This window comes from Penicillium taxi, assembly GCF_028828555.1.
Source record: "Penicillium taxi strain IBT 34144 chromosome Unknown utg000004l_segment0_segment0, whole genome shotgun sequence".
NCBI classification, from domain to species: Eukaryota; Fungi; Ascomycota; class Eurotiomycetes; order Eurotiales; family Aspergillaceae; genus Penicillium; species Penicillium taxi.
In genome coordinates, this window is record NW_026643206.1 from 5,751,450 (window position 1) to 5,769,171 (window position 17,722).

Sequence of the window (17,722 nt, forward strand, 5' to 3'; positions counted from 1 at the left end):
CGAGGGAAATCCGTAGATCTTGATCACGATATGTATCATAGTCCTTGAATACTTGGAATTCTTTCGACAAGCAAGAGTGAAGACATCTTCAGGTTGTTCATCTTCGACTACAAGATGAAACCCGCAAACGATCAAGGGAAAGCCAAAAGTCGTAGTGATGGCATCGCCAGCGATACAGTATCTAATGTCATGTTCCTCGATAGATCTGGATAGGTGACAGAGATCCTTTCCTAATAGTTCCGGAAGAGGCCGATCGGCAGTGTAATCGTCAATTTAGAGATGGGAAGGATATATGAATTGGTTTGTTCGAGTTTGGGATTCAGTGCAGATACTACTGTGAACGATACGAGGACCAGTGGATCAAGAAACACGGAAAAGACTGAGGGCAGTGTAGATTGAAGCTGGGAGTCTATCCAGTATTCTCGAAAGGATTCACTATAACAGCATTTCAAGAAGACTCATGAGCTAACCACGTCATTCGGTAGATTGTATATACATGTGATATCCCTGGCTGTGCTGTTATATCCGCTTCGATTCCCCAGTACAAGTCACATCTCTGGGAATCTCAGGCTTGGTTGAGTCATTGGAATTGCGAACTAGCAGAAATGCGAACCTTCCTATTTTCTGCTGGATCTTGTGCTTCACCTTTCTTGCCCTAACTTCCCACCTGACACGAGATAACAGCCACAAAGATGTCTTTGTCACCAGATGACTCACCAATACGGCTTTCGGCGGTCAAGAGAAAGCGAGCCTACACAAGACAGCTTCTAGGAAATGAGTATCAGAAGTTGGTCACCGAGCTCCTCACCCCGCCACAGCCAAAAGCACATTTTCAAGACTATGGTAAATCCCATATCATCTATGGGCTACGCTATGTGGATACTACCTTCCAAAATCCCACTCGAGTTCTCTCCATCACCGGAAGAGCTGCCCTCAGAATTTATAAAGATGCCTGCGCAGACTATCTCGATATTTGTAGCCAGCATGTTGAGAGAGTACGCCTGATCTTCAAAAGTTGCAGATCGACCTGATCGCCCAGATTTGGAGCTATGAACAAGCTCTTGGGTACACAAAGGTGCTGATTGCTACTTTCGGTAAAAATCTGACGGAACTCTCGCAAAATCTGATCCACCTCAAGCGCATGTCTTTTTATGCCGAGATTATATAGTCGAGGCGTGTAAAACTCTGAGGACAAGTGCCAATAAGAATAATAACACCATTGGTAGAGAACACATCCAAGGGAAATATTGGACCCAAATCTCAGAGGACTTGAGAAATGAAGAATCAACCTGGCAGGAAAAAAAATAACACCAGCCAAATACCCCACGCACATCGCTGTTCGAGGCTTGCAACTTTATCAACTTCAAGAAAAAAAATATGATCACAATCATCTATAACTATGGGAGACCAGAAGTCCGTTCTACACGAAGGTATCACTGAAATAGTTGCCACCAATCCATCAATATGCTATTCATTTAAACAAATCATGGGTGAAGTTTATCACTGATAGCTGACCTACCAAAGTCACATGACTCTCTTAATACTTTAGTTAAATAAAGTTCAGGGAAACAAAAGCGCCAAGAAAGTAAAAAATCTGACCAGACTGGGGTTCGATCCCAGGACCTTGTCGGTGTTAACGACACGTGATAACCAACTACACCATCCGGCCAATTATATACTTAGATTTCGATTAATAAATCTATATACATAAGTAAAAGTATACAGTTGCATCATTGTTGTTGGTGCTGGTGATGTTTGTAGATGATTTCGATCTATCAGGAATTATCACTGAATGTGAACCCATAAATGATGATGCAGCCACTGTTATTGTCGATACCACTAGACCAAAGTGGGGCACAGGACCAATGAGAATGGTTACGATGCTGTCAGTCCGACATGAAGTGAATCTAGCGAGTTTTATCTATTTAGTTACAGCGAGGACAAGATTGAAGGACACACCTCTTACAACTTCGCATCGAAGCACCTAGATCTATTCCATCGAAAATAATAGTTGCATATGCACTGTAAGAACGTCACCGTTCGGACAGTTATCGACCGAGGTCAATATCTCATTTGGAAAATTCATCTTAAGATCGAGTTCATAATCAGCCTTAACAAACCATTGATTTTCTAGATTATTGACAAAGGCTACAAACTTCAGAGTAGCGGATGGAAGAAGACATTAAATCCCATTTCCTAGTAGATCCAAGAATACTACTCCCGTACATTATGGTAGATGTTGTTTTTGTGAAGGGTTAAAGCTAATCCTAAATTCAGAATTAGCTACTAGCTAGGCACAAACTGTGTACAAAAATCTTTAAAAGGCGGAAAGGAATCGTTGTACAGTCGAGATTGAATAGTTCTCGAGCCACATAATGTTTTAACCCGAAAGAATATCGGTCTTATGTTCACGCTCAGACTTGGATTATGCACCATAATCCATCACTGGGCTTCAGTCCGTTGCAGTAATTTGCAAAATTACGACAGGGCCTCCAATATGGGTGGCTCCATAATACTAAACGCCAAAGGACTTGGACCCAGAAGCTGATTGAGGAAACCAAGGCCGTTCATAATATATGGACAATGCTTAAAACATGAACATCCGCTATGGATATACTTATAATAGTTGGCCAGAGAAACTTTACTTTGCATTCGAGCTTGACATCAGATAACATCTTACGAATTTCATTTATGTGGAGCTGAAAATATGTGGTGGAATTAATCTTGGGATAGATCTACACTAATCATCCAATTCAGGTGCAGTTTGGGCGTAAATGGAATTTGGGCTGTAGTAGATAAACTCAGATTAGGAACGCAACAGCTTCTTAGGCTGAGCATTAAGTTGTGTCTAGTGTGTTTAATTCTGGCCTCCATCATATGAAGCGCCCCCTTAGTTCAGTGGCAGAACTTGGAACTTCTACTAGTCATTCCACAACCCGGGTTCGAATCCCGGAGGGGGCTTCTTTTTTATTTTCGCATCAACTTTTTGAGTACCTTGTTAATTATAGATATAATTGACTCTTTGACTGAAATGCCTCAGAATATCAACTTGTTACTGTTTTTCTTTTTTCCCTTTCATCAAATGCCATTTTTAGGATAATATTTCCGTACTTGTGACGGTTTGTTTGTATACGGCGCTATTCACGTGATAAGGACAGTTGTCAAAACGTCCTTCCCGGCGACCCTTACTTACTCTCCTTTGCTAATTCTTCAATAAAATACTAAAAATGAACCTTTGCACTTAACACTTTGTATTTTTCCTGTACCAATACTCTGTCTAAGTACCTGTTGAATTACCGACCATGATCTGGTGGAAAAACAGCTAGGAGGTTTATGCCATCTTTGACCGGTTTTACCCGAGCCAATTAGAGACCACTTCTTATCATAAGATTATCGATTGTTTGCTCTCATCTCAACGTCCACACTAATACAGTTTACTGTATGATGTGTTCTGCCTCACTCAGAACGCTGCACTGATAGCCTATCACTGCCTGTTTTTATCTCTTTCTTACCCCTTAAACCCCTCTTTACTATATTTTCCCACGGAATCTCACCTTTCATCCCAATTTTAGGATGATATTTCATTTCATCTAGTTGTGTATTTAAACTCACCGATTTCTCGTCATTTCGGTTGATAAATCAGGTTATCTTCTTATCTGAACAAATGCATTTCTTCCCTTATTAGGCTATGTTCGCTTTGGTCTGATGTTGTATTATCTGGAGACTAAACACCTCCACCGCCTTATTGCTAAGGCCTACATCCCATCTTTCAACACCATCTCCAATTATTCATTAGTATCTATATAGGTAGTTGATACATATACAAAACTTCAAGAATTTTGTCACGTGGGGGAGGGTGTCACGGGGCGGGCAGGTGAATAGAATTATACTAGAACTGGACAGACAGTATTGCATTGACTGACAGGCTAAGACGAAGACGTAGCTTGAAGAGCTACATTCAGACAAGGTTCTGAGTTTACATGAGGTTGCGGGTCACGTGGCCCGCACTATCTAATCAATCAGTAGTCGTCTGAGCTGGCACCGTGACAGAGGGGGAGTTTCGCAGCAGCTCACAATATCGATTCCCATAGTATAAGTATACATATACATATCCATTTCTTTATTGGAATTCCAAACAGGGTTATGGGATTAGAAGTCCTAAGCTCTGTCTCTGAAAAGGGGGCATTTTCATATGGCCAGGCCTACATTAAACAGAATAAGGAGACTGAGCGTAGTATCTTGTTTGATCCAAGTTCTGGTGAATTATTTATTTACTATGCCGAGATTTTTGGATGGTTCCAAAGTTCCAGCTTCTTCGTACTAGTAATGTCCACTTTCTAGATTCTGGTTGGTTCGCTTAGGATCATGCATATTCCTCCCCTCCCCTTCCAAAAGTGTACTCTAAATTAGCTTTACGACGTAGTTATTTACAGCCCTTGGTTCTGTACCTGTAAAGCATTCAACGTTACAACCAGATCCGACATACCATTCATTCACGATGTTTAAATATAGAGCTAGCAGTCTAGACTACAGCCCTAATCACATTTACTTACAAACTGCGCCTAGATTGTATGATTAGTGCATATTGTTAATTACATCATTCATTCACTTGACTCAGCACAAAGACTATTTAATCCAATTAACTAAGTATTAGTTAACCTGATGAAATTGATAGCTGACAATAGTGACGTTCAAATATTTGATTTTGTTTCCAGTCCTCTACGCCCAGTTGATAGCAGTTATCCGACCACCGGGGTTTGAGAAAAAAGGACGAAACGGTAAGAAGGTCTACTATAAAACGCTATAGGACAGTTTACTGTGGGGTAATCTTCTCGAGGGAGACCTCGCTATAGACAAAACCAATTAGTACCAAGTCAATATGAAACGGAAGCGTCAAAACTTACAAGACGAGAACAGCATTCTCGGGAATGACACCGGGAATACCACTATAACAACGATGTCAGTATGTAAATGGTGAAAAATTGGGCTTTGCCTTTTGTAGAAGGAGGTTTGCTTTCAAGGATGGGAGCTTGAGGCGGATTCAAGGAGCTGTCACATACCGAGGGCCGTAGGCGTAGTCGCTATTTTGAACAATGCTTTTTAGTAAATTGACCCAATTTCTGGGAGGTAAAAAAACTTACGGAGTAATGGTGAGAATGGCCTTCTCGCCCAAGCTCATGGTGGGTACACCCTCATCCCAACCTAATCAGTATGGTATCAGCATCTCGGGGTTCCTATTATTTTTGCCCGACAAAAATTGACAAAGCAATCTCTGTTAGCTTTAGCTTGTAAAGTGCCACGTACCCTTGATGAGTCTGCCGACACCGATAGCGCTGCCGAGAGGCTTTTTGCGGTCGTAGGAGCTATCGAACCTGATAGTTGCCATGAGATTAGTAGCTAATACATAGCTAATTGAAATTTGCGATAGTAAAAATACTTACTTCTTACCCATGAAGTGGTTGTCAGCTTGACTGGCATCGTACAGGCAGCCGGTATAGTGCATGTCGACGTAGTCGCCAGGCTTGGGGAAGCTGGTGCCGTTGCCAGGGGAAAGGATCTTCTTGTCGACACCCATTTTGAATATATGGTTATAAGTATGGAGGTAATTGAGGTGAAGAAAGAGGTATGTTGGTTGGAAATCAAAAAAGGAGGGGCAACTCTACGATTTATCCGCTTTTTCCCCGAAGTGGGGTTCGACGTAATCACCGCCACTGAAACCATAAAGTATTTCTAATTATTATTCTGTGAGACAGTTCTCCGAGGTCCTCATATTATATTTCAAGGTGGTGGTGAACCCGTCAAGATACTGTATCCAGGGCTGTATTGTATGCCTCAACTTAAAATACTCACAGTGCTTTATTCAACCAGTTCAGGTTGAATGAGAGAGCAAAGACCAGGATTTCTAAAATATCCAAGTGAGCTTGGCGCAATGGATCTCCCTACATAGCCTATGTAGTACACTATACATACCATAACCTAAATAAGAAGTGAGACCTAGAATGAATGGATACCTGACTTAGGGCTTTGGCAAGGCAGTTACAGTATGGAGCAATGTGCTTACATTGACAATTTACAGAGCTCAGAGTCTAAGCTGACGCGATCCAAACAATTAGTTTGGACATATCATATTAAGGGCTGGCTGAAGAGTGCCAAGGGTCCGTGGCTTGATGCAAGTAATTTATTGGCGGTCATGTCAATAGTACTCCGGATAAAAATTTTATCCGTAGGGATGTGGTGCTACTTTTAGAGAAAAAGAAAGGAGGGTTTCAAGTGAAAATAATAATTACCTAGGTTTTATAGCACTATATACGCTTGGAAAACACACTTCTTGAGGGAGGTTGCTATAGAAAATATAACTGTATCTACCTTGGTCCTGCTATAGTATATTTGATGAAATATAGCCTTGTGACTTGTTAAGGAGAGTTGAGTCTGACACTAATATAAGTATCAATTTGTAGGGGTTGATCTAACAGAAATATTGTTCTCGGAATTTTATCTTTACCGCTAGCCTTGGAAATTAAGATAGCTGACGTTGCTATAATATTTACTTAAATCTCCTATCAAATATTCCAAAAGAATACATAGCTAATTCTGCGTCGTCCAAATAGAACTCCATAACACACACAGCTCAGTGAAAATTTAATCTGACAAATGATATGTTCTGTCACCAGTCTATCCGTCTCCTTAGCCATTTCACCGCGCAACAAAAGCGAGGTAACGTGGGGTCACAATCTACTGACGTACAAGGCACCGCAATGTGATGCCGCATTTCCAAGATTTTTCGACTTTTTTTATACATGGAGAAGGAAATTTAAAAGTCACTTAATCATCCTGTCCCGATTTCTGACGAGTATGAAATTGAAATTTCATTTTTTTTTTTTTTTGATGAGCTTTTAATACGAACAAGCACAAATCAATAGAGCATCAGGTAAGACCTGATGCTCTAATACTGGTGATCAAAATCTACGTCATACATTCTCTGCCAGATATTTATCGCTAAGTTCTCTTCATTACGTATTACTTGCGGAACTATCTTCCCCGGTCTTAAACCCCTTCACATACTCTCTCTTCCAGAATGGGCTGCTACAAGTGTTCATTCTTCATCTTTGCATCTTTCGCCCTTTTCCAGCTTCCTCCTCCATGCGATAATGGCGCTCACCTCACATCAAGGCCTCAGGGCCTTTGCACTTAGCATCATATTTACGACCTTAGCAACAATTTTCACCGCTGCTCGTATGTACACTCGAGCTGTAATTGTGGGGAAAGTTGGCGCCGACGACTATTTGATTCTGATTTCCCTAGTATGAAATCTCGCACTATACAATGAGACCAATAAACCCTAATTTTTTGTACAGCTTTGTTCATGGGTCTTCTTTGGCCTGATTATTGGAGGTCTGCATTGCTCTTGTTCTTGACTATGTGCTTCCACTAATCTATCTAATCAAGAGACTTATAATGGTTCAGGTGTACACATGACAGATATCCCAAAGGAGATATTCATTAGACAGATGAAGGTAAGTCTCTATATAACAACGAGAATGCAGCAGTAACAACAATAGCTAGTATCCGTAAGCTAATCCATACCTCTTGGATGTCCAGTGCTTTTATGTATCGATTCCGATCTACACAGCTGGTCTTAACTGTGCCAAAGTTTCGATCATCCTCTTATATCGACGTATATTTGCAACACCCAAAATGCGCCTGGCATGTAATATACTTCTCGTCATTTTGGTCATATATGCAACATTAATGTTTGCCCTATGTTGGGCCACCTGTGTTCCAGTCTCCAAATGGTGGGGTAACCCCGTCCCCGGATTCTGCTTTAATAAGCCGGCCTTGTGGTTCTCGAACTTGGCAATCAATATCACAATTGATCTGCTCCTTTTGATACTTCCCATACCTCCGCTTATATCTTTACAATTGCCAATTCCACAAAAGCTGAGCATCATGGCTCTCTTTGCTGTGGGTAGTTTGTATGTCGCCCCTTTCCCTATATTCTGGCTTTAATAGGCTCCTGATACACGAATTTTCAGCGTCATGGTCACAAGCATTCTTCGCCTGCACAGTGTAGTTCTGATTTCCAGATCTAACGACCTAACCTGTAAGTCTTAGTGACTCGCATACCTTAAATAGGAAATATTCTAACAGCCCTAAAGATGATAACACCAATGCCGCAAGATGGTCCACCATCGAATGCAACGTAGCAATCATATGCGCTGATCTACCCAGTTTAAGACCATTGCTGTCTAAATTGCTACCTCGCATTTTCCCCGCCAGTGGTAAGACAAGCGGGGACTCGAACTTCAATCATACTATTTCTACAGAGTTCAACACAGCTACTCAAAGGAATACGTCTGTCACTGCTTGCAGTTATGCCTATGCTTTAGAGAACCTATCCTCCTCTTGCTTGTCGGGATCTGATAAGCATCGAGTAGTGGATGATCAGCCTGCCTGACACTTCTGAATGGTTTCTTTTATAATCCGAGATCACTTACAAGAAATAGAGGAGCTATGAAAGACAGAGTAGCAGCGGGTGTGAAGATCTAAATTCTCACGCCGAAGGCGGTCATAAGCTTGGTCAACGCGAATAACGCGGCCATCGAATCTTTGTACAGCCAGCATGTGGATGATCTCGACGGATTTTTCTGGAGTGTAACGAGATATACTGCTGTGAATCTCTTTTGTAGCAAGGTACGATCGTTCCGAGGGTAAAAAATACAAATCGCAACCAGCGTCCTTGACCCATTCATGGGACTATGGGGCTATATTGCTACCGAGTTCTGGGTCACCAGAAACAGGCTCAGTCTCAGGATCAACCTTTTAGACATTTTCTCATAGTCGATGGCTGAAGCGAAGCCTGAAACAAAACCCTCGAGGAGCTTGTTTTGGGATGAGAGTTTGGGTTTCTGAAAAGTAGGTAGTGGGCCCGCACTAAACTTGGATTGAGTAGATCTGGAAAGGTCTAAGTCGCCTATCCCCGAGAATTCAACCCATATATCGTTGGTATTTTAAGACTTGCTCCAATATTTCAATGTCACGGAGTGGATAGAGTGGCTGATCTCTTGAAGCGGCTGCGGACGATATGAGGGCCAAGACTTTGATCATAGAGCGCACCCTCAAGCATGTAAGATCCTTGGGGATTTCAGAGTAATATGGTCTCTTCATTGATACTTTCAGCCACAAGAAATGCCACAATCCATCCACCAAGGTTATCCATCAATGAAAAAGTTAGCCCGGTAGGAGAAAAAGTCCGGCAAGAAGATACAGGGAAAAACAAGTCCACCCGAGAGCAGTCAGTTAATCTCGCCGTCTAGTGAAGCCAGCTCTTTAGCCACCTCATCCGGAATGGTGACATGATGGTCTTAACCAAGGTCATTGCTCTTCCTCTTTCTTGGCTTGCTGGATATATCAACTGGTGGGGAAGGGCCGTTGAGAGTCTCCAGAGGTTGTAGAAATAAAAAATACCTCAGTGCACCATGCGTCGTATATGAAGCATTTTCTGGAAATGTTACCCGTTGCGAATACCACCTGACATGTAGTGAATGGGAAATTGAATTAAAATTTCAAAATGGGATAGATGTGAAATAAACCGATGTATTAGTTCAGTTGAAATGAATCATAATATAATATTGAGATGAAATAAGCTTGACGGATTTGATGTAAATTATAGAGAGTCTTGGAATTGACATGTAGAAGTAGATGTTAGTTTAAAGATGATATGCATAAGAGATAACGCACTATTTCCAATCGGGCTTAGTGCATATCTAATTCGATATCTGTGCAGATTCCATTTTTACTTCATATAGGGCCGGGAGGTAACCAGCTATTGTGAAACAAAAAACGAACGAAGTAAGTGATGCTGAGACTAAAATACTTTGATCTCATATACAGAAAAAAGCCTTGACATGGGATATGAGGAAAAAGAAAAAAGAGCAAAAAGAAATCTCTCTCCCTCGGGGAATCGAACCCCGGTCTCCCGCGCTTATCGGTGTTAATGACAAGCGGAAATCATGACCACTAGACCAAGGAAGATAAGATAGTCCAGTTCCACTAGACCACTTGGTGTTGGTTGATGAAAAAATTTCCGTTTTTGCAACTATATTAGCCACAACAAGACAATGCCTCGCACAGTGTGCCACACAACACCTGACACGGTACCTTCTCTCCAGTGGGATACACGGAATCTGTCTTTGACACCACCTCAGGCTGCAGTGTCGCTGAATGAATTCCATAGGCGTGGAAACATTCATTAATTGTCTTGGCTGTGATCATGAAGTTGGCCATGGAGGGATCAGAAACAACAATGTGCACGGAGGCAAGTGTTTTTTGTTGGTTGAGTTGCCAGATATGTAGTTCGTGGATAGATTCCACTCCATCAACCTTGAGAACAACCTCTGGTCAATTTTCACCCTTTTGATCCGAGGCTTCTGTAAAAGGACAAGGGAAGGAATTCTTACCTTTTCCAAGTCATGCTGCACATCATTTAAATCGAGTCTGCTGGGTGCACATTCCAGCATGATCATTCCCGACTTTCGTACTACCAGCGCATCAGATTATTACCCTAAAACCCGCACCCGCGGACCATTTTGAGAAAAGGGAAATCTTACCCAATGGGATTGAAGAAAGTATAATCATGGCACCAATTCCCATGCTCACTCCTGGATCAGCGTAGTACCGTCCCTCGTAGTTCGCGAGCCAGATGACCAATGCTGCTGCCATAACACCAAGGTTATTGGCCGCGTCGCAAAGAACATGCAAGAGAACCCCCATCATTCCCAGATCATGTTCATGACCATGGCCATGGCTTTGATCGTGACGGTTGCCGGAAACTAGTTGTAATTTTTCCGAATGCGCATGTCTGTGGTCGTGATGCTGAAGCAGTCAGCATGCATCGTAACTTGTATATCTATCTGCTCATACCTTTGTAATTGAATTCTGGAAGTCTTCGTCAATATGTGATAGTCCAGTCTCGACTAGTTCTTGTGGATGGTGGTCTTGATCGTGTTCTAGGGCTGGTTAGTTGATCACAAAATACCTCAACGGTAAACTGGCATACCATGTAGAAATAGAGCACATATAACATTCAGCCCCAGACCGATGGATCCGACGATGAATATCATTTTAGGATTCTCAACACCTAGATTATGTTAATATCTAGGTAATTCATCGGCAACCTCCACAGTTAAGACTCACGGTGCAACGAGATGAATCTCTCAATTGACTGCAAGAGAACACTAATCCCAATTCCGAAGAGCAAAGCGCCATTAAAGAAAGCACCAAGCAGTTGTGCTCGCTGCCAACCAAAAGATAAACCTTTACGCTCGTGATTTTTCTCCGAGACCTAACAGGAAGATCAGAACAGAACTGTTAAAGGTCTCGTCAAGTATCATCTTGTCTCAAAACGTACTTTTAGCGCAATCAACGCGATTGCAAATCCGACCAGATCATTCAGCTACCAAATCAATTAGCTTTCATACCTCCAAAACCCCGTTAAGAGTCACATACATAGTGAAGAGCATCAGCAATCAACGCCAGAGAGTGAGTATAAAAGCCCACTAGATCAAAGCCGAAGTGAAAGTCAGCGCGAAAAATCCAAAATCCAAAATCGAATTCCACAACGAACCCGCCATTTCTCCTAGAAAGAAACATGTCGATATACCAATAACCGCCGTAAGTCGCGTGGATCGCGACAGCTGGAATGGCATTATACGTTTCTTTCGCTCTTAATTAGTTCCCACGGACCTGGGAAACTCTCGCGCGTAGAGCAAAGGAGCGAGTAATGAGAGTTGACTTTCAGTTGCCAAAGATGTTGAACCAATGGTGAAAGAAAAGAACCGAGCTGTATGTGCGAAGGGAATTTCGAAAACCCCGAAATTTTATTTTTAGAGGGAAATCGCCGGGAATTTTGGTGCCAATGGTTTCTGGGTTTGATGTTGTGTAACGGTGCCTATTGTAGTGAAACATGTACGGAAAATGAATCCTTCACTACATAGGTACAGTTAGTATCGATTACTCCATTGGGTATTTCCTTCAGCAGAGTTGGAGTATGGAAACTCAGAAGTTGATGCTATTAGAGTCAAGTAAAATAAGACTAGTTTCATGTTTCAAAACTAAAGGACGAAGGGACGTAGAAGACGGCTACAAACACAATCAAGGTACATCATTACCGTCCACTGCGCCGGATAAGGGCAGGAAAAGTCGTCAATTTCAAAATCCCAACTAAAAATAACTACCATAAGTATCTTACACTTCATAATCAAACTTGAAAATGTCTGTCAGATTCTACGCCGCAATCTGATCAGCCAGTCCATCCAGCTCGCGCTGCCAGTTTCGATGACACGAGACATGCCAGATAAACTGCTCAGCAAGAGTCTTAGAATCCGGCCCAATATCGGCAACCTTGAGTATTGAGGCCGTATCACCATGCCCAGTAACAACGCCGTAAGACTCAGTAACAGTAGAATCAGCATCAGCAAGCTTGACCTCCTCAAGCCCGATCTGTCTCTCAATGAACGGAACAGCCTCGTTAACACCAGCAATAGCCTTAAGGTGCGCAAACGACTCTGTAATCCAGAACTTGGCAACACCGTTCTTCGCCAGCGCTGACACGTGTTTTCCTCCAGGCACAAACACTGCATCGAAGAGAGTCGATCTCATTCCGTTAAAAAAGTTATCAGGAATAACCTTCTGCCCATCTTCAGACACAACTCCCGATCTCAAAGCACCGATCGTGAAGACGAAGGCGCCATGCGCCTCGAGAACCTCCTTCATAGTAGTGTAAGAGGAGTAGTCGAAGCCATCGGCAATGAGAATAGCGATGCGACGAGTCGCTATGGTCGGTTTCGTTGGCTGGTACTCGAACTGGCTGAGACCCTTGGCTTTCTGGCCCTTGTTAGCCTTCAGCGCTTTAGATGGGGCTTCACCCCCGACATTCTTGGCCACTGCCTCTGCGAGCTCTAGGCTAACTGCTGCAACGCGCTCAGTGACGCGCTTGTAGACGATTGGGTCGTCGCAGTGGTCCAGCTCGAAGGAGAATGCCTTTGCTAAGTGTATTTTCTCAATCTGCGATAGAGAGTTGTAGAATGTTTGCGCTTGGTAATAGTGCTCGTTGAATTTTTCTGAGAGGCCCCGCGACTTGATTCCTATCTGCTTCCCAGGGTGACTGGTGAATCCACCCTGGGCTGGTGACGCTGGAGGATTGGCTTCGAAGCGGTTCGGCCAGTAGTTGATTGTACCCTTGGTGATACGATGTCTCATGGCACCGTCTCGATTGACCAGGTTCATATACGGACAAACAGGGCGATTAACAGGTAACTCCTCCCAGTTCGGACCGAGACGCGAGATCTGTGTATCAAAGTACGAGAAATTCCGGCCCTGCAGCAGCGGGTCATCGGAGAAGTCGATACCAGGCACGATATGGCTAGTACAGAAGGCGGCTTGTTCGGTCTGTGGGAAGAACTCGTCCACATTGCGGTTTAGTTCCATCTCGCCGATGTAGCGGATGGGAACAAGCTCTTCTGGCCAGACTTTTGTCGCATCGAGAATATCAAAGTCGAAGTCGTCCTTGTTCTCTTCTGGAATCAGCTGCAAGCCGAACTTCCAGCGTGGGAAATGTCCTGCTTCTATAGCGGATATCAGGTCTTTTCGGTGGAAGTCTGGATCTTGGCCACAAATCTTGAGAGCTTCATCCCAGACGAGCGAGTGTACGCCCAGCTCGGGGGTAAAGTGGAACTTGACAAAATGGCGTTTGCCATCTCTATTAATAAGAGAATAGGTGTTTACTCCAAAGCCCTGCATCATTCGATACGAGCGTGGAATAGCCCGGTCAGACATTTGCTGTGAACACTCGTCAGCCCTGAATTCCAGATTCAAGTATTGCCCTGCCGATGATGGATCATTCTTACCCAATAATTCATATGCGTCGTCTCAGAGTGCATATAAACAAAGTCCCAAAAATTATTATGCGCGCTCTGTCCCTGCGGTACTTCATTATGCGGCTCGGGCTTGACAGAATGGATCAAATCAGGGAACTTGATCGCGTCCTGGATAAAGAAAACTGGGATATTATTCCCAACGATATCCCAATTCCCCTCAGATGTATACATCTTGACGGCGAACCCGCGCACATCACGCACGGTATCTGCACTGCCCTTGCTGCCTTGCACAGTAGAAAATCTCAGGAAAAGAGGTGTTGTACGGCTCGTGTCTGTCAAGACACCGGCTGTAGTTACATCTTCAGCGCTCTCATATAGTTTGAATGTACCGAATGCGCCGGTTCCACGTGCATGCACGACGCGTTCTGGGATGCGCTCGTGGTCGAAACGCATAATCTGGATAGTGGATGAGCAATTGTGTTGATGTAGAGTGAGAAGTCACATACCTTCTCGCGAGCAATTTGGTCTTCGAGAAGCGTTGGTCCGGTGTTCGACTCGCTGTGCACTCGTAGCCAGTGATCTGGGTCTGATATCTTGAGGCCATAGTCGGTTGTCATATGCTGCTTGCCATCGAATTCGACAGTATCCTTTTGCATATCGGCAAACTTGCCATCAGACTCGGAATTTGTAGCCATTTTTATAATCGAGATTTAATAATTAGAAGAGGAAAAAATAGCCTAAATCCTTCGTCTAAAGTGACTTCTTATATCCCATTTCACAGAATAGGCCATTACGTCATTGAGCTGCATTAATCAGATGTTTGATTCGAGACCAGCCTGCGCAACATCCAGTATGACCAAGTGTTTCGGTCATAGAGCATTATTGTGGGGTTAACACAGGGTTAAAACCTGTCATCGAGTTGAGAAGATAATATCTTTTGGCTCATTCGTGGAAGACTTTCCAGTGCTGCCAAGAGCTAAGCTTGCTCTGAGTGAAAGTGGACCCATCCGATCTACCGTCGATCGTATAAAATTATGGATGACGTCTGGATAGTCTGGTTAATTTGAATAATTGAGAACCTGTTATAGACAGAACTTGATATTTGAGTGACGTCATTATGTAGGATCCAATGCCCTACTCCATACGTCCTTTTAAAATGTATCTTCTCTATGTTGCTTGAAAGACTTGGTATAGCTACGGCATAGCTATAACCCCAGTCCTTCCGAACTAATATCTATAATTACATGTTATCCTCGCTCCAGTGACTGCGAGTTTTCTTCCAAGCATCGTGCTCTTCTTTATTGGCAGCATTTATTCCACGCTCCACCCACTCCTTACTACCCATCTCAGCGAGTCGAGAAAGAGCGCGCGCAAAGGCGAATCGTTCCTCATCTCCACTGAAGATGGAAGTGTTCTTGAGTGTTTGCACGGACATGCCCAGGTCATCCATCAGGTTGCGCATCGCATCTGAAAGATCGGAGTGGTCGCCTTTTTTCAACGAGTCCTTCAAGTCGGAATCGGAGAGAAATAGGTTTGCGAGGGGGACTTCGGTTGTCAGAACTAACTTGGCCTTTTACAGTGTCAGTTCAGTGGTCGAGGATTGAAGCGAAAGAAAAGGAGAAACGTACCCTGCTCTCATATACGGCATCGATAAAGGTGATGAACCGTCTAGCCAGATCACGCTGGTTGTGGTTCATTCCTGGAACATCTGTGACGATAAAGGCATCATAATGGCGCACCAGTTCCAAATAATCAGCCGCGCCCGTGGCAGTGCCGATCAACTGGTCGAACGTGAATTTTGCCGCTTTGCCGCTAGCCAGAGGAACTTTGATTTCGCGTCCCCAGACGATCTGGGTATCAGGGTGAGGGGGATCATTGATCGGGTCTCCTAGGAAATCAAACCACTTCTGCGCATGCCGCTCGGCATCTACACCGAGAGAGTCATGATATACAGCCGCTAGAGGACGGGGGATCTTGCGGTAGTCCGTTGGCGAATTGAGGTTTATGACGTTTAAATCGTTCTTGAGGAGGTTGATGCAAGGGATGAATGACTGGCGCTGGATACCGTTTTTATACAGGTCGTCTGGGTGGCGGTTGGAAGTTGTGACGAGACAGACGCCGTGGGACATTAGGAATTCTAACAGTCTGTAGATTCTACGTCAGCGAGCGATAAATTCAAGGTCTGACAGAAATAAAGAACTCACCTCCGCAGGATCATGGCATCGGCTACATCTGTGCATTGAAACTCGTCAAAGCAGAGCACGCTGGATGTCTCGGCAATATCCGCAGCAACCATAGGCAAGGCGTCGAAGTCATTGCCAAACTTCATTCGTACAACATGTATGCGTTTATGTACATCCTGCATGAAGTTGTGGAAATGGATACGGGTCTTCGTCTTGATATTAGGCGGCAAGGTGTCGAAGAAAAGGTCCATGAGCATAGTCTTTCCGCACCCAACATCCCCGAACATGTACAAACCCTTGGGTAAATTTTCAGGTACGCTCAAGGTCGTGTCATGTTTGGCACCTCCAAAGATCGAGCTGAAGAAAGATTGCTTCGGCTGCGGGTCCAGGGACTCGGGGCTAGGATGAATAACTTTAGGAGCATCATAGTGCTTCAAAGCTTCGAAAAGGTCCTGCAGATTTTGAATGATGCCTATGTATTACATACATTAGCCGCGCGCGATCTTCAATTCCACTGATAAATAGCCTACCTCTTTGATAAGGATCGTCCCGTAGCCGACCCTCTTGAACCCTAGTGTCATATTCTTTCATAGGACCCTCATGTGGCGGTGAAACCTTCTCACTCGCTCCATCATCCAGCGCCCCATCACTGGCGGTGGCTAGCCCCCGCCGCGGAGACAAAGGAAGCTCGGAGACAGCATCCCGACCAGTAAACAGACAGCTTGGCGAGTTCCAAGCCTGTCTTACAGCAACTGGAGCAAGCGCACTCCGTCCAGAGTAGTTTCTTTCACGCGAGACCCCCGGCAGTGGTGTCGGTGTGGCAGCTCGCAGTCTCCGGGACGGCCGCAGCGCGCCGGGGAAGCAATCGGCGCAAAGCCTTGCAGACGGACGGCTCATTGGTAGGGAATATGCGCGGAGGCAAGTGGATTTGTATGTGCGTTTGCACGAAGGATGGAGAGCGGTTCTAGTTGGTGAATATCGAGATGCTGCGATCTGAGGGACGTAACCGAGGTATTTCGTTTTGGTTTTCTTTCGTAGAAGCGGCGTTTGAAGAACCGATCAAGTCACGCACGGTTTATGGTATATGGAGTGTATGGGACGCTCAGTAATTTATGGCAGTAATGTATGTACAAGTTTGGACCCCACCAAATGGAAGCTGATCTACACAAAATCGTAATGAAGTTGCCTCGCCGGTACAGCGGAAACTATCCCGGATCGAGTCATGTGACTCGGCATCAAACTGGCTGTTTTTTTTGTTTTTATTTTTTAATTCCGAAATAACATGGGATAACGAGAACCTCCAAGGCTGTTTGGTTATTATCGATAGGAAAGAAGGTACGAAGTGAAATATAGGAATTCAAGTAAGTGGGGGTGGTATACTTTAGATCTACTTCATCCAAGTGACGCAACTTTTTGTAACCACAAGTGTAAATTATATATAACACTGTTAAAACACCTTCCTATGCCAAAGAAAGGAAGAACATATGTACAAGGCTCGAGTAGGGGAAGTAGGCAAGATAAATGAACAGCAGAAGGGATGCTAGGAGTATTGGTAAGATAGGAGACTCAATACTCAAGGAAATGTTAATGAGAAAGTAAAAAAATATGCCCAGAGAAAAAGACGATTGGAGAAAAACCAATTTCAAAAGAATAGAAGGCATGGCA

General features: G+C 43.8%; 6 protein-coding genes across 6 annotated transcripts; 2 read left to right on the plus strand and 4 right to left on the minus strand.

Moving 5' to 3' along the window:
* Positions 1-692: 692 nt before the first annotated feature.
* On the plus strand, positions 693-1,168 carry N7495_007027 (uncharacterized protein; the record flags this gene model as incomplete). Its single annotated transcript, XM_057209678.1, has 2 exons — positions 693-995; positions 1,022-1,168. 2 exons carry the CDS (start codon positions 693-695, stop codon positions 1,166-1,168), a joined length of 450 nt encoding a protein of 149 aa, XP_057063452.1.
* Positions 1,169-4,813: 3,645 nt separating this feature from the next.
* N7495_007028 (FKBP-type peptidyl-prolyl cis-trans isomerase) lies at positions 4,814-5,575 on the minus strand (the record flags this gene model as incomplete). Its single annotated transcript, XM_057209679.1, has 6 exons — positions 4,814-4,847; positions 4,905-4,946; positions 5,061-5,081; positions 5,142-5,202; positions 5,305-5,372; positions 5,442-5,575. 6 exons carry the CDS (start codon positions 5,573-5,575, stop codon positions 4,814-4,816), a joined length of 360 nt encoding a protein of 119 aa, XP_057063453.1.
* Positions 5,576-7,148: 1,573 nt separating this feature from the next.
* On the plus strand, positions 7,149-8,455 carry N7495_007029 (uncharacterized protein; the record flags this gene model as incomplete). The annotated part of the gene is made up of 6 exons (XM_057209680.1): positions 7,149-7,301; positions 7,356-7,392; positions 7,447-7,514; positions 7,600-7,969; positions 8,157-8,279; positions 8,325-8,455. The coding sequence occupies 6 exons, from the start codon at positions 7,149-7,151 to the stop codon at positions 8,453-8,455; spliced, it is 882 nt and encodes a 293-aa protein (XP_057063454.1).
* A 1,646-nt stretch (positions 8,456-10,101) lies between these two features.
* On the minus strand, positions 10,102-11,705 carry N7495_007030 (putative di-, tri-valent inorganic cation transporter; the record flags this gene model as incomplete). Its single annotated transcript, XM_057209681.1, has 9 exons — positions 10,102-10,392; positions 10,458-10,537; positions 10,608-10,872; positions 10,921-11,012; positions 11,057-11,137; positions 11,194-11,341; positions 11,408-11,452; positions 11,506-11,555; positions 11,624-11,705. The coding sequence occupies 9 exons, from the start codon at positions 11,703-11,705 to the stop codon at positions 10,102-10,104; spliced, it is 1,134 nt and encodes a 377-aa protein (XP_057063455.1).
* Positions 11,706-12,282: 577 nt separating this feature from the next.
* Positions 12,283-14,569, minus strand: catA (catalase catA; the record flags this gene model as incomplete). The annotated part of the gene is made up of 3 exons (XM_057209682.1): positions 12,283-13,836; positions 13,905-14,330; positions 14,381-14,569. 3 exons carry the CDS (start codon positions 14,567-14,569, stop codon positions 12,283-12,285), a joined length of 2,169 nt encoding a protein of 722 aa, XP_057063456.1.
* Positions 14,570-15,114: 545 nt separating this feature from the next.
* Positions 15,115-16,954, minus strand: N7495_007032 (AFG1/ZapE family ATPase; the record flags this gene model as incomplete). The annotated part of the gene is made up of 4 exons (XM_057209683.1): positions 15,115-15,444; positions 15,503-16,019; positions 16,079-16,529; positions 16,588-16,954. The coding sequence occupies 4 exons, from the start codon at positions 16,952-16,954 to the stop codon at positions 15,115-15,117; spliced, it is 1,665 nt and encodes a 554-aa protein (XP_057063457.1).
* Positions 16,955-17,722: the final 768 nt, after the last annotated feature.